This window comes from Mastigoproctus giganteus, chromosome 13, assembly GCF_048544385.1.
Source record: "Mastigoproctus giganteus isolate SK-2022 chromosome 13, ASM4854438v1, whole genome shotgun sequence".
NCBI classification, from domain to species: Eukaryota; Metazoa; Arthropoda; class Arachnida; order Uropygi; family Thelyphonidae; genus Mastigoproctus; species Mastigoproctus giganteus.
In genome coordinates, this window is record NC_143587.1 from 67,061,054 (window position 1) to 67,077,047 (window position 15,994).

At 36.5% G+C, this 15,994-nt stretch overlaps 1 protein-coding gene across 1 annotated transcript in view; it reads left to right on the forward strand.

Moving 5' to 3' along the window:
- The window catches only part of SrpRalpha (signal recognition particle receptor alpha), a 135,425-nt gene that overhangs the window by 44,415 nt on the left and 75,016 nt on the right, over positions 1-15,994 (forward strand). The window contains exon 4 of the mRNA XM_090388178.1: positions 8,775-8,952. Within this exon, the coding sequence (XP_090244304.1) occupies positions 8,775-8,952 (178 nt within the window). The remainder of the gene's footprint in view (positions 1-8,774; positions 8,953-15,994) is intronic.

Below are 15,994 nucleotides of genomic sequence, written 5' to 3' on the forward strand. Positions count from 1 at the left end.
TGCGATTTGTACGGAGTGAACAGCTGTTTGGAAGAAAAGTAACGCCGAGAGCAAAAGGGAAAACCAAGTTTTTTAGATGCAGAGGAAGAAATATTTATAATGTGCTTGTGCCAAGGGAGATTAGAAGTCAGGGTAATCCCTAAAAGAGATGCCATTTTGCCTAGAAATTGGAGTGTCATCAAAGATAAGCATAGGAGCAGAAGAATCCTTTTTGCGAGATATAAGACAAGACTGACTTTTAGAAGGATTGAAATCAATTAAGTTGTCTTTGCCCCATTGGAGAATTACCTGGAGATCGGCATTTAAAGAATTGGTAGCGGATGTTTGAGAAGTTTTAGCTGATTGAGTAGGGTAAGGTTTCTCAAACTGGAAAGTGCAATGCAATGTGCTGTCATCGGCAAAACTATGGATAGGATTTCCAGTCAATGGAAGAAGGTCATTAATATATAAGAGGAAAAGAGTGAGAGAAAGAACTCAAACTTGGGGGGGGGGAACCAGCATTAGTGGAGAAGTTAGAAGACAGAGAGCCATCTACCATCACCCTCAGTGAGCAATCAGAGTAAACTGGATAACCAATTGCAAAAAACAGTTGGCAAACCATAAGATGGAAGCTTGTTTAGGAGACCTTTATGCCAAACATGATCGAAAGCCTTTGCCGACCGGGCTAGCCGAGTGGGTCAAGTACCTGCCCGGCAACCCAAAAGGTCGCGGGTTCGATTCCCGCCTCGGGCTTGGATCAAAGTACTGCAAAAACCTTGGGAGGTGCAATATGGCCACAGAAGTCGATGCGCCAACAACTACCAAAATCAATCAAATCATCGAAAGCCTTTGAGATGTCAAGAGCAACTGCTTGTGTTTCACTGAACTTTTCCATTGAATTTGTCCGTAAATGGGTAACATAGGCCAGAATATCACCAGTGGATCGACACTGACTGAATCCATACTGATGATCATTGATCAGTCGGAAGGTTTCTAGGTAGTTTAAGAGTTGGCTGTTAATTGATTTCTCCATTACTTTAGAAAGAGTAGAAGTAATTGCAATGGGACGATAATTGGATGGGAAGGACTTGTCACCCTTTTTAGGAACTGGCTGGATATGAGCAAATTTCCAAGCAGAAGCAAAAACACATTTGGAATAAGAAAGTGAAAGAAGGCAGCAAAGAACAGGAGTAAGTTCAGGAGCACAGGTTTTGAGAACAAGTGGAGAAATACCATCAGGACCTGGAGCTTTCTTAGCATCAAGATTCGTCAAAATCCTTCTGACATCCTTTTGACGGAAGACCACAGGAGGCATTGAATGGAGCGTGTTGGGAATGGTGGGAGGTGTTTACCAAGATCATTGATACAGGAGCTGGAAGAAATGAAAAAAAAAATGGGGTGCTTAGCAGGTCAGCTTTATCCTTGGCTGAAGTAACAACAGATCCATCTGGTTTTGACAGAGGTGGGAGCAGAGAAGGGCAAAAGTTGCGGCCAATAGTTTTGTCAAGAGACCAGAATCCTCAGCTACCATTAGGGCAAGAAGCAAGTTTTCTACTCTTAGCCTATTCAAAATCTAGTTTGGACTGATTAATGACTGCTTTGCAATTGTTGTGAGCTTTGGTGTAGGTAGAAAATGTATCTGAAGATTTCAAAACAAGCCAATTACAATATGCAACATTCTTCACTTGAACAGCCTTAACACATTTATTGAAAAACCAAGGTTTAGATATTTTAGAAAAATATCTAAACCTAAGAAAACCTTGGTTTAGAAAACCAAGGTTTAGATAAAGGACAAGATTTTAAAGTGGAGTGTGGAATAAAGGATTCCATTCCTACAAGAATAATTTCACTGACACGATCCGAGGAAACGTTGACATCAGAATTTTTGAAACAGTAATCCGACCACAGAAAAGAAGAAAAGAAATCTTGCAGGTCATCCCATTTTGCATTCTTGTAATGCCAAACAATACAAGGTTGGGAATAGCCATGTGATAAATGTTCCATTGGAGAAGAGACAATCTCCAAGTTGCGATCTGAGGTGCCTAAAGGACCACTCACTTCGACTGTGTACTTAGAAGGGTTGTTTGTGAGAAAAAGATCAAGCGTGTTGACCACATGGTTAGGATTGTCCAGTATTCTTGTAGGTAAGTGAACAATCTGTGCAAGGTCATTAGTAATTGCAAAAGCTTCAGCATCTCGACCAGCTGGGTCGGTGTGACTAGAAAACGGAAGCCAGTGGAGTTGGGAATATTAAAATCGGCAAGAAAAATTACCTTACTGTTAGGAAAGTTGGACTAGAGAAAGTCAAGTTGCAAAGAGAGGAAGTCAAAGAGCTTCAAGTGATTAATGGAGTTGGGAGAATGGTAGAGACAACAGATGAATTTGGCACAATGAGGTAGAGAGATTTTAAGCCAGAGAAGATCGAAACAAAGAGATTCCAAATTACCAAGTCTCTGACAGGGAATATCGGAACAAACAGATGCACAAGTACCACCTTTGAGGCAAAAGGAATCATACAACAAATAATTTGGGAAACTGAGATGAGCAGTGGTCGAATCAACCGATAACTGAAATTCTGTCAGAAAAAAGTACATGGAGTCTGGCAGACTGCAAGTGGAAATGGACATCGTTGAGATTAGAATTGAGACCGTGTATATTTGTGAAATGAACTAGGAAGTGGTTGGGGGGTTTAGCTCTTTTCGCAGATAAGCTTACTCTATTAGTTTGACAATTCATGGTGTATTCGATAATAAGAAAAAGTGGGGGGGGACATGCTGTATGAAGGAATGAAATTTTTGGATATGGCATACACATGGTAAGAATATACCCAGATCCTTGACATAATGTGGCCTCGACAATGCCCGACAATACTCGGATTCCCTCCAGTCACTATCTGGCAAAGTAGAGGTAGCAAGATTATACACTAGCTGATCCGGAAGCCTCCTTAAAGAGTTACCAATAGGTTCAGTCCGGGTACTAACTAGCAGCTGGCCTGCAAATACTGTTTTAGACCTGTACCCTCAAAATGTAAGGAAGATTGAATCTCGCTATGATGTTCATCATAACCTGAAAAGTCATCAGTCATACTGCATGACGGAAGAGATGGGGACGGGTTGACTGGAACTTAGCTCTGGAGACTAAACATGGGTTCCACCACTTCAAGCCTCCAATAAGCAAAGTGGTGGTATTGCACCGGTTGATAAGAGTCATCTACCACCTAGTATTGCTTGGTAACACATCATCATCATCATAATCAGCCATTTTCAATCCACTGCAGGATGAAGGCCTATCCAAGAACTTTCCAGTTCCTTCTTTTTTGAGCACTGGCCATCCATTTACTACCCACGAACTCATGAATTTGATTTATCCCTCTCCGCCTTTGTCTTCCAGGTTTTCTTCTAGCTCATCTTGGGTACCATTCTGTTATTTTCTTAGTCCATCTGTCATCATGTCTTCGAGCTATGTGTCCTGCCCAAGGCCATTTCAGTTCTTTAGTTTTGTTTAGAGGAAATGATTTGGCTGACACTGCAGCCAAAACGGCATCCCTGACGGATAATTTTGACCTGCTAGTCCCCTATACAGACTACAGGCAAGTGATCTGTAATAATTTACAATCTCAGTGGCAAGATTCGTGGCATCGACTGATTGCTACAAACAAACTATGTCGAATTAAGCCTGTGATCCATCCTTGGCGGTCCAGCTTACGCAGGGATCGCAAAGAGGAAGTTGTTCTTGCTCGGCTCCGCATAGGACACTGTCATATTACACACTCCTTTTTGCTGAGGGCTGATGACCCTCCTATGTGCGAGCAGTGCGACACCATTTTATCGGTTCAGCATATTTTATGTGACTGTACCAATTTTATAAATGCTCGTTTTACCGCTTTTAACCATCTGACTGAGCCGTATACACTCAGTCAGATTTTATCCGACAGTGACCATGTGTCTGCTATTTTTAGTTTCCTAAAATCAGTAAACCTTTTTACTCATATTTAAAAAAATCTTATTATTTTAAGATTTACTATTGTTACTTGTTTACTGATACAAGTTTTTATATCCTGACTTGGTGACCTAATTCATTAGGTCACTGAAAGTTTTACTTATTTTTCTGACAAGGTTTTGGCGCATTATAGCCTAAGTTGCTGATGCACCAATAAAACTCAACCAACCAGTCTTTAGTTTTGATAAGAATGTCCTTTACTTGAGTTTGCTGCCTAATCCATGTGTTTCTCTTCTTATCTAACAGTGTGATTCCCAATATAATTCGTTCCGTTCTTCGCTTTGTAGTTCTCAGCTTCTTTTCCATTCTTTTGGTGAGTGCCCAAGTTTCACTTCCATAAGTCATGGTGTGGAGTATACATTGGTTCATTATTTTACGTTTCAGACAAACTGGGATATTGCTCTTCAGTATGTGACTATATTTCCTGAATGCTATCCATCTAAAATTTATTCTTCTCTTGACTTCCAGCCATTTATCATTATTACAGCTAATAACTTGTCCCAGATAAGTATATGACTCCTCCTTTTCAATTACTGTTCCTTCAATCATTATTTCCCTTTCCGTGGCATACTTGTTCATCATTACTTTTGTTTTAGCTATATTCAACTTTAGTCCAAAATCCTTACTAACTGTGCATAACTGATTAAGATTTTCCTCTAATTCTTTGGGATTGTGGCTTATGACCACAAAGTCATCTGCAAATCGTAAATGGTTTAGATACTCTCCGTTCACATTGACTCCTTTCTGCGACCAGTCTAATCTTCTGAAAGCTTCCTCAAGGGCAGCAGTATACAGCTTTGGAGATATTGTCTCCTTGTCGAACTCCTTTCTCGATTTTAAATTTCGTACTGTCTTTGTCTAGTCTAATAAAGAAGGTAGCATTCTCATATATTTTCTTCAAAATCATAATATGTGCGGTATCTATGCCTTGTCTTTCCAGTGCCCGAAACATTGCCTTATGCTGTATGGAGTCAAATGCCTTTTCATAATCCACAAATGCCAGGCATAATGGTGTTTTATATTCATTTGCTTTCTCCATTAGCTGTGATATTACATGAAGGTGATCCATAGTTGAGAATCCTGTCCTAAAGCCAGCTTGCTCTTTCGGTTGATTCTCATCAAGTATTCTTTCTAATCTGTTAGTAATGACCCTTGTGAACAACTTGTAGATGTGGGATAACAAGCTAATTGGTCTATAATTTCCAATTTCTGATTTATCTCCTTTCTTATGCAGCAAAACTATGATTGCATTATTCCACTGCTTAGACGTCACACCTTTTCTAATGTACTTTGTGAAGAGCCTTGCCAGTTTTTGTGTTGTGTCTCTTCTTCCCAATTTTAACAACTCTACAGTAACTTCATCTTCCCCGGGGCTTTCTGATTCTTCATTTTCTTCAATGCATGTTCTACCTCATCAGGAAGAATATCAGGTATGTCGTATGTGTTGCTAATTTGCAATCCATTTTCCCCATTGCTGGCATAATTCCCTCGCTCCTTGTATAATTCTCTATAGTAGTCTTATGCTATTTGAATTATGCCTTCTCTGCTGTTTATAAGTACACCATCGCTATTCTTCAGTTTTAGTATCATTTGTTTTTCTGTATTACTGCTCATGGCTGCTGATTTAAATCCTTTGTTTTCCCTTAATGCTTGTTCTACTTTTCTTGTGTTAAATCTTCTTATGTCCTCTCTGAGTCTCTTTCTAATGGCTTTGTATAACTCAGTATACTCAATTTTTCCCTTGTCAGTGTTTATCTTCCTCTTCATTTTTCACCTTCAGTTCATCATAACAAGTGTTTCTTGACTAATTTTTTCTTCTTTGGATTTCTTTTTCTCTATAGGTTTCTTGGGCTTTATGACTTTCAGAAAGTTGTAATATTCCTCGTCGATATCTTGGTCCTGAGCAGTCTGCAGAAGCTCAAACTTGTTCTTAAGTTCCAGTACATACTGCTTTTTCTCCTCTTCTGTTATCTCAAAGACCTTTGTATTATTTACTCGAGTCAGTTTTTTCCTTTCCTACATCTATATCAAGTGCACATCTTACCATTCTGTGATCACTTCCAACATTTACCTTATTCAGGATGGTAACATCATTCACAATATATCTTCTGTTAGTGAGGATGAAGTCGATTTCATTAGTTGTTAATCCATTTGGACTCTTTCATGTTCACCCTTTTCTTGAAAAAAAAAGTGTTCATTACTGACAATCCTTGAGATTCTGCAAATTCCACAAGTCTTTCGCCTCTTTCATTTCTTTCACCAATTCCAAAATTTCCTATAGTTCCCCTTTCTGCGCTGTTTTGTCTTTTTCCAACCTTAGCATTGAAGTCCCCCATAATAATAGTGTAGTGAGTTTTCTGCTCATCTAGAAGGCTCTCAATTTCGGTGTACATTTCTTCAACCTCTTCATCATCATGGCTTGAAGTTGGTGCATAAATCATTATAACCTTTAGCTTTACCTCTTAGAAATCTTGAGTATTAGTCTTGACACCCTTGGTGATGTACTTTTGAATTCCAAAATGTTGTTTTTTAAATCTTTATGGACCAGAAACCCAACTCCACCTTCACTCCTTTCACTGTTTCCATTGGTGTACAGCAGATTTCCACTTGATAAACTTATAAGTGATTCATTTCTTCTTCTTGTTTCAGCCAAACCGATGATATTCCAATTCACATTTTCTAATTGCTTTTCCAGCTCTAAAATCCTGTCTTCACCAATGAGTGATCTTATGTTGTAACAGGCCAAGTTCAGTTTCCGTGCATGGCAGCCTGGTCGTACTCAGAGATTCTTAGCACCCTCTGCTTCCACTCTGATCCTCTCGCTGCTGTAAGAGGGGGAGTGAAAGCCGCTGGGGACTGAGGGCCATTTGTTTTGTCATGCTGTCATATGCTGGAGGGTTTGGTCTTTTCCTCTTCACGCTGACCAGGCGTCTTGAAGAGAACCACTCTACATGTTCGTTGCCACCTAATTGACGTAACAGGGCTTACCATCGAGAAGGTGTGTATGAGTGGATTTTAGGGAGGCAGGCCAACCGGACTTCTCCTAAATCTTCTGTAATAGAAAGATATTGGATCCATCAGTGTTTTAGACTGAGTGTCTGATAACGCACAGGATACCTGTTTCCCTCTAAGCCCCTCTGGTAACACAGAGAGGGGTGTTATTCCTCCATGTGGTGTGTGCGCCACAACTCGACCCCTGCTTACGTTGATTCACACCTGAGTGGTCACCCACAGTGTGCATGTGCATGGAGGTTACACCCAGGATCCCTTAAGCAGGATCTTAGTTTTTGAGAGGTTATGGCATTTGTAAGCCAAACTGAACAACAGTGGTGGAGACAGGTACAATCTATTCTTCCACTTTTAAAATCTATTTTCATTCTGTATCTGTTATAAGCTGTCTACAATTACTTTAAAAGATAAAAGATTGCTGCACTTACTGGATGATTTGAAGGCAATTCATAAATAAAATGACACAATATTTGATATTACTTGAAACTACCTTGAAAAACATGTACAGTGGATGCTGCTGATTGTGATCATTTTGGGACAGCTTAATTAATAACAATAACTGACGAAACAAGAATGCAACTGTTTAGTCCTTTTTTTTTTTTTTTTGATGCAGAGCAGAAATGTGCACAGAAACAAAACTTTAAAATCAAGCAATATAAAATACTTTAATTTGACTGTCCACTACATTCACTATTTCTTCAAGCATGTCATCAATTAAAATATTAAAATCAAGAATTAGCAAAGGGTAATGTTGTAGAATAGTCAGAGTGGTAGGAGTACAAATAAATTACTTTCTTTCACACAGTAATGCCACCAACAACCATATAAACTGCATGCAAAAATAGCAGTAACTAGACATGCAATATCAGTTCAAGAAAAAACTCAAATGTTACATTTCATTACTGTCTGGGAGCTTTTACTTGTTTCTTTTTAATATGGTAATACTTTCTTTTATATCAAATTTTCATATTTGCTTATCACTGTTAACCCTATCCTTGTTTTGTTTTGCTGTTTATTGTTTTTTCTGTATATTTTAGTGGCTGTGTTTTGTACCCATTTATCTCAAACAGTGCATAAATGACAGTAGTTTCTAATTGTATTGTGGCCATTGCCTATAATAGTTCCATTTCCATTGATCTATTTTGTTTTGAATCTTTCTGAGAAAACGTACTGAATCTTTCTCAGAATTTCTTTTCATGGTATGATTTTGAATTCCCCAAGCAACAGTGCAAACTCGATTACTATTAGGCCTGACATAGCCCAGTGGTCAGGAGCGAGAGTGCATAGCACGCGTTCTTTGAGTGGACCGGGGTTCAAGTCCGTGACTACTAAATACAATAAATATTTGTATTGATGATTTATTGTAAACTCTACTGACTTGGTTGTCGTGCTGGAGTATAAACAGAAAATTTATTTTATTTATTTACTGATCTGGAGTGCAGTTTTTTTTTTTTACAAGTTATTTATTATCCTGATTCACTTTAAGAAAACTTTTTATTTAAAAATAAAGAAGTTATTGAAACTATGGCCTTTTTTTAAAAATAAAGAAGTTATTGAAACTATGGCATTTTTTTAAAAAAAACAATCTCATTTGAAAATCTTGAGGTAAAACTTTTGAGTGACTCTTGTAATGCAGCCATTTCAAGGGTTACTGCTTTTTATTTGTGATTGCCTTATTAGCTTCCTTGAAAATAAGTATACAAGTACTCTAATTTTAGTGAAGAAAACTGGATTGAAAATGGAGCTTGCAGAAATTCTGTATATTTATGTTAATGTGTACATTCCAGATTTTAAAATTAGCTGAAGAATATGGACGAATACTTGCTAATCAGCCGAAACAAATGAGAACTTTTGAACAATCTATGAAATCAAAGAAAACAGTAGCATCAATGATAGAAAGTAGAAATGATATCAATGCGCCTTCAAAGGGAAAAGAAAATAAAGCTATTTCTAAACCAAAAAATGGTAAGTTTTATTAGCTTAAAGTGTCTCATGTGCAAAGATTTATGAATGTCAATTTAGTTTATTATTATTATTTTTTTTAATTATGAAGAATTGTATTGGAATTAATAGGATTTTTCTCAAAATACTAGCATATAAGACAAAAAGCATATTTAAATAAGGGTCATTCCATGTCAAGTGCCTAGGGGTCCCTGCTCGACCATCTTCAGTTTTGTTGAAACTTGGTGTGGATGTTTAAACAGGTTTCAAATGAAGCTGTGAAAAATTTCCGTTCAAAATATAGTATGCTTGAGGCACCAGCACCTTTTTTGTGGAGGTCACTTGTGTTATGCGGAATAAATCACAAAAAAAATTTCAAAGTTTTAAGTGTTACTGTTGCACGGTGGTGAGAGGTAGTGCTCTGAAACTTGGTATACCTAGTTAACTTTTGGCAGAGAATGCAAAACTTTTGGTGTCCAGACTCAAAAACCTTCACATTTTTTACAATGAGGTCTTAAAACTGGCACCAAAAATTTGTCACGACAAATTTAAGCAAGACTTCTGAAAGTCATAACTTTGAAATAAAACCTTTGGTACCTTCTTCTTTGGACATTCCACTTACCAACTACGTGAATTTAGCCTAACTGAATATGAGCTCTTATACTTGTTTTCTGGCTAGATATTTTCCTTCAAAGATTGACTCAAAATTTGAAAGTAAATTTGACCTATCTTAAAAGACAAATATCTTAATGTGGAACACCTTCAGTTCTCTTGTTTTTGCCACCACTGGAAAGAGCATAGTTTCAGGTACAAGGATCATGGTTTATCTGTTTTGTGTCTTTGCACTTAAGGCCTTATAATTAAGCCTAAACATCAAGTAGTTTTATGTGCCGTATTGTTATTTTGCGAGATCTTTTTTGTTGCAGAACATTTCCTTAATCCTGCCTAACGTTTAGAATAATCTAGAAATAAAGTATCTTCTAGAATTCTGGAATATTCTAGAAGAACACCCAAGAATTATAGAATATTCTTGAATTCCAAAAAAACCGATGACCATTCTAGAACTCTGGAATATTCTAGAATCATACAAAAAAAAAAAGTATAAATAGCTGATATTTAAACCATGCTGTTATTAATGTGTTTTATCTTCATGATGAATAGTTTTTGTTTTCATTTTGTTCCTCTATTTTTTTTTGTTTGACTGTAATAAAGTTAATTGAAGTTTCATTGCTTGTAGAAACTTCCACTTATTAGTCAGCATGAAAGCCATGGAATCAGATTTTGCTGGAAATAAGCTGCACCATCAGTCATATGGATAATTGTAAATGTCATGTGCTATCCTATACACGCAAAACTGGGTTAAAATTATTTAAAGAATTTAAATTTGAAGAACAGCTGATAGGTCAACGTTGTGGATTAAAACTGGGTGAAGACACGATTTGTCTACATCGTGAAGCTTTGCTTTTGACAAAATTTGAATTTTTGCAGTGTTCATGTTGCAATCCTTTCCAGAAGAAAACTCATATGGTGAAAAAAGGTTTACAACCAATTGGTCAATGGCAGACTACCTGAAAGACCTAACAAAGGTAGACATAAAACCAAGCCAGAAGCTGTGCCCATCATGACGAAAAGAGTCTAACAGTTGAAAAGCAGTAATAGGAACATCAGCTTCATCTGGATTAGACCATGATGACAAAATACAGGTGACTGAAATCTTGAACACAAGTTTGATGGCTATTGGTATTTCTCTTCTGAAATTTCAGCGAATGGCTAAGAGAGACTCACAAGCTATGTCAAAAAGGAAGGCAAGTCAAGTAGAAGATGTAATTGCCAGTAAAATTGCATCTATTGGTGGCTTGGATCCAAATCACATCATGAAGCTAAGCACAAGTCATCAGTGTGGAAATTGCTTAGATTACAATGAGCTGCTGAAAGAATTGAAAGAAAAGTTGATGGTATCAAGTCATTCAGAAGTACTTCAAATATTAACACTAGCTCCAGTTAGTTGGTCCATAGAGAAAACAATGGAAGAGTTTAGTGTCTCGGAACGAATGGTCAAGAAAGCTAGAAAACTTAAAGCAGAAGAAGGAATCGTGGCCATACCTGGAAAAAAGCTTTCTGAGCAAGTAAAGCAAAGGATGATGGAATTTAGTCGGATATGGCCTGGAAAGAAAGATTACATTTGTACATTTCCATTAGAAATGCAGATGGAATAAAAATGCAAATGCAAAAGCGACTACTGCTCAGCAACTTGAAGGAAATGTTTATAACTTTTCAAGATAGAAATGGATCTGGCATTGGATTTTCTAAATTTTGTGAACTTCGACCCAAGTGGTGTGTCACAGTTGGTGCACAAGGAACACATTCTGTATGTGTATGCACAATCCATCAAAATGTCAAGTTAATGCTAGCAGCAAGTCCTGTTGAATGTGATCACAAGGTTCTCATTGGTAAAACAGTCTGTGATTTGGAGTCAAAAGATTGTATGCTTCATCGGTGTGAAATATGTCCAGGAATAGATGAATTAAAAAAGTTTCTAGAGAATATTTTTGAAAACAAAAGAGAGAAGATATTATTGAACCTGTCATTACTACATTGCTAAACATCAAAGCTACCATTTGAAGTCAACAAAGGAAAGCCTAATGACAGGAGAATTGGTCATTTTGGTGGATTTTGCAGAAAATAATTCATTTGTTGTGCAAGATGCTGTTCAAGGGTTCCACTGGGAAAATAGCCAGGCTACATTGCATCCATTTGTCATTTATTACAAGGATGTTGAACTTCAGAATATAAGTTTCTGCATAATCAGTGACTCCCTTTGACATGACACAGTTGCATTGCATGTTTTACTAACCGACTTAATTGAATATTTGAAGAGTTTCATGACAGAAATCAGGCACATTTACTACTTCAGTGATGGTTCTGTAGCTCAATACAAGAATTTTATTAACGTGTCATCATCAGAAGGATTTTGATATCAGTGCTGAATGAAATTTCTTTGGCACTAGCCATGGTAAGTCACCATGTGATGGAATTGGTGGAACAATAAAACGATTGACAACACGTGCAAGTCTCCAATGCCCAATTGAAAACCAAATCCTGACACCAAGAAACGTGTTTGAATTTTGTGACAAGCATATGACTGGAATAAAATTCTGTTTTGTTTCTAAAGAGGAAATTGAGCAAGTAAGGCTATTTCAAGAGAAAAGATTCATAGACGATCATACTATTTCTGGAACAAGAGAAAATCATCACTTCATTCCTATTGATGAAAAACAGATTTGTGTTTGCAGAGTATCAAATGACACCATCATCATTTGTAGCTCATGTAGATCAGACTAATGAAACCAATATTCAATATGTGCCAGTTGTTAATTTACAACCTGACCAATGCATTGTCTGTATTTATGACAATAATTGATGGATTGGAAATATTTGTGAAATTTCATTTGAAGGACATGATGTATTGGTAAATTTCATGCATCTTCATGGAGCAGCTTGCTCATTTCACTGGCCTGAAAAACATTTTCATTTCATTTTCTCGCTCATTTCACTAGCCATTTCACAGATATGAAGTTTTCTGAGCAGTGCAGATGGGCTGCAAGAGTAGCTCATGGTGTATTGTCATGATGATATATAGGAATTTTTCTAGCAGGGATAAGGAGGTGATTATTTCCTTGTATAAGGCAATGGTCAGGCCACACCTAGAGTACTGTATACACGTCTGGAGGCCTCATTTCAAGAAGGATGTAGAGATGCTGGAACAAGCACAGAGAAGGGCAACAAGATTGGTGAATGGAACAAAGGGGTGCTCTTACAAAGAAAGACTTAAGTTTTGCAAATTACAGTGTCTGGAGACTAGGCACCAGCGAGGTGATCTGATAGAGGTGTATAAAACCTTGAATGATTTGAGCATGCTCAATGCTGATGGGATTCTTCCTCTTGCTCAGAATAATCACCTGAGAGGGCATAAATTAAAATTGAGGAAAGACAGATGTAGGATAGATGTGAGGAAATATGCCTTTAGCCAGCGGGTGGTTGGTTGGTGGAACAGACTTCCATCCCTTGTCGTGGAAGTTGATAGCCTAAATAAGTTTAAGGCTCAGCTGGACAGGTATTTCGAACAAACAGAGGGGTGAAGTGGAAGTGGTATTTTTTTTTTATTTATTTATTTATTTTATTTATTTAATTTTTTGGCTGATGCTGCATAAGCTTGCTTCCTTGCATCAAATGCCTCTACTAATGCTAATGCCTGCTAGACAAGATGTCTGCTGGATTCCTGAACAACAAATTATTGCCAATCTTCCAGCTCCAAAAACAACAACAACAACAATGGGACAACAATATAGCTTGCCTGAAGTAGAAAAAATAAAAAAATATCAACCATCAATGAAAAATTCCAGTCCATTACAAAGCAGTGATTCAATATCTTCACACTCACTTGCTTATTTCAAATTGTATTCTGTTTTAAATAAATTTTCTTGCAGTTATAACTTCTTTCAAGCTTAGAAACCAATAGAACATCACATCATCTTTATGCTTGGAATCCTGAATAAAGACCACTTTTTAGGCTTGGGAACTTGCACTAAAAAAGAAACCCATGCAGTTTCTTTTCTTGCCATTTTCACCCCCATTGTAAAAAATATATCTTTTTGTGCATTGGAAATATATCCTTTCTCCTTAAACCAAAGGGCAGAGTAATTGCAGAAAATTTCATTCTTGTAAATGCAATATTCTGTCCTTATTGAGTAATTGAGATGTGAAACTTCACCATCAAATAAGTATGCAAATATTATGTGGAAAATATAAAATGTTTAAGGCCATTTTTTTATGCCTCAAGTGGCAAGACACAAAACTGAAAAACCATAATTCTTGTTGCTTAAAACCTGCTCTTTCCAATGGTGACAAAAACAAGAGAATTGAAGGTGTCCCACATTAAGATATTTGCCCCTAAAGATAGGTCAAATTTTGATTTTCAAATTTTGAGTCAATCTTTGAAGGAAAATATCTCAGCCAGCAAACAAATATAAGAGCTCATATTTAGTTTGGCTGAATTCATACAGATGTTAAATGGAATGCCCAAAGAAGAAGGTACCAAAGGTCAAAGGTTTTTATTTCAAAGTCATGACTTTCAAAAGTCTTGCTTAAATTTGTTTCGACAAATTTTTGGTGCCAATTTTAGACCACATTATCAAAAATGTGAAGGCTTTTGAGCCTGGACACCAAAAGTTTTGCATTCTCTGCCAAAAGTTAACCAGGTATACCAAGTTTCAGAGCACTACCTCTCAATGTTGTGCAACAATAACACTCAAAACTTTGAAAATTTTTTGTGATTTGTTCCGCATAACACGTGACCTCCACAAAAAAGGTGCTGATGCCTCAAGCATACTATATTTTGAACTGAATTTTTGCACAGCTTCTTTGGAAACCTGTTTAAACATCTACACCAAGTTTCAACAAAATTGAAGGTGGTCAAGTAGTGACCATCTTCAAAATTAGGACACTTGACATGGAATCACCATAAGTGTTCAAATGTTGTATTTTGTATATGTTAATTTTAGAATTGGAAATGGTAACTAATTAAATTATTACCAAAGCTTGTTTAGGTACTGTATTCATCTCATGTTACAAATTTTTTAATCAGTCGATTGAAGGCAAGAGATTTATGCATCATGTGGTTTAACAGTACAGGCATGAAAACTATTTCCATTTAAATTTGCAGTCAGTGTAACTACAGTCTTAAATTTGTTGTTATCAGTTCCTGTGGAGAGAGAGCTTAGGAAGCAGAGCTACCTCTTAGACTTGGTCCATATAATTGATAACAGAATGCTACATCCCAGAAGGTAGCTCTATCTTGAGTCCCTTTGGGGGGAGAGCCACTGTGCTTATTAGCATTTTGGAAAACTTCTTTTATGCTGTTAACTTTGCTACCATAATAACAGCATGATGTTTGGCTGCATTTAGTTCTTTTTAAAAATAAATGGCTCCATGGGAATTGTATGTTTCTGTTATTTTGCCACATTTAGATTCAGCTGAATTCATTTACTTGTACATTGCCATATATTTATTCTACCCGTTTTCCTTGAATAATTTCAAGGCAATCACTCTTCCTCAGTTACAATGTTATCTTGTTTGTTTACTGTCGATTTCAATGAAAGGTGCTAGATTAATATGTAATGCATTTGTGCATTTGATTTAATTGGACATTCAGAAGCTTGTTATGATAGATTGGTATTGTTATTTCTTTAATCTTTCCTTTTATATAATTCAGTAGAGTATATACTAATAATTATTGGTTTTGCTCTGTGCTGTATAGCAGAAGCCTCTCCCTTAAGAAAATTAATAATTTCCATGTTACTGGAATTCTTGTTTTCAGCATTCAACAACGTGCTATAAACTTTGAAAGGTTAATTTCTGCATTTACAAAAGACGGTTATCTTTCAAGCTCCCTTACAGCAAGGGAGCTCTTGCTCACACAAAAGAAAAATTATAGGACGAACTGGCAGTAAAGAGATTTGATCAGTTTTAAGTCTGCTTCCTAAATTCTTTTTCTGTGTTCCATGCAGTCAGTAGACTATTGAGTCTTGCAACATTATGCCTTTTTCATTTTAGTTCAGTGCAGAAATGAATGTCTTGAAAATTTGTTTTGGTTTGTATTCTAATTTCTAGATGTCAAGTATCAATTTCCTTAAGGAACAAATATCTTTAGAAGAATTTCTGCATTGTCTTTACTCAGTTAAGCATACTTTTTCTTGATGTTTTTTCTCATTAAGAAAAGTAAACTAGTATAAAGGTACAGCTAAGCAATTTTATAGCATAGACTTTAAGTCTCAAAGAGTTATAACATTAGATAAATCAGCAAATGCTTTTATATATATATTTATGAATAGAAAACTGAAAATGGGAGAAACCAGGGGTCCTATTCTTTATTCTTTATGTTTTCACATTTTAATTGTTATAATTATGAACCATTTGGAGGAAAGTGCGCTTTTATCCAGGGGATTCATAGTACGTTTCTAAGTTCTTTCAAATTTCTTTTAATTTCATCCCTTTCAGTTCATTTTAT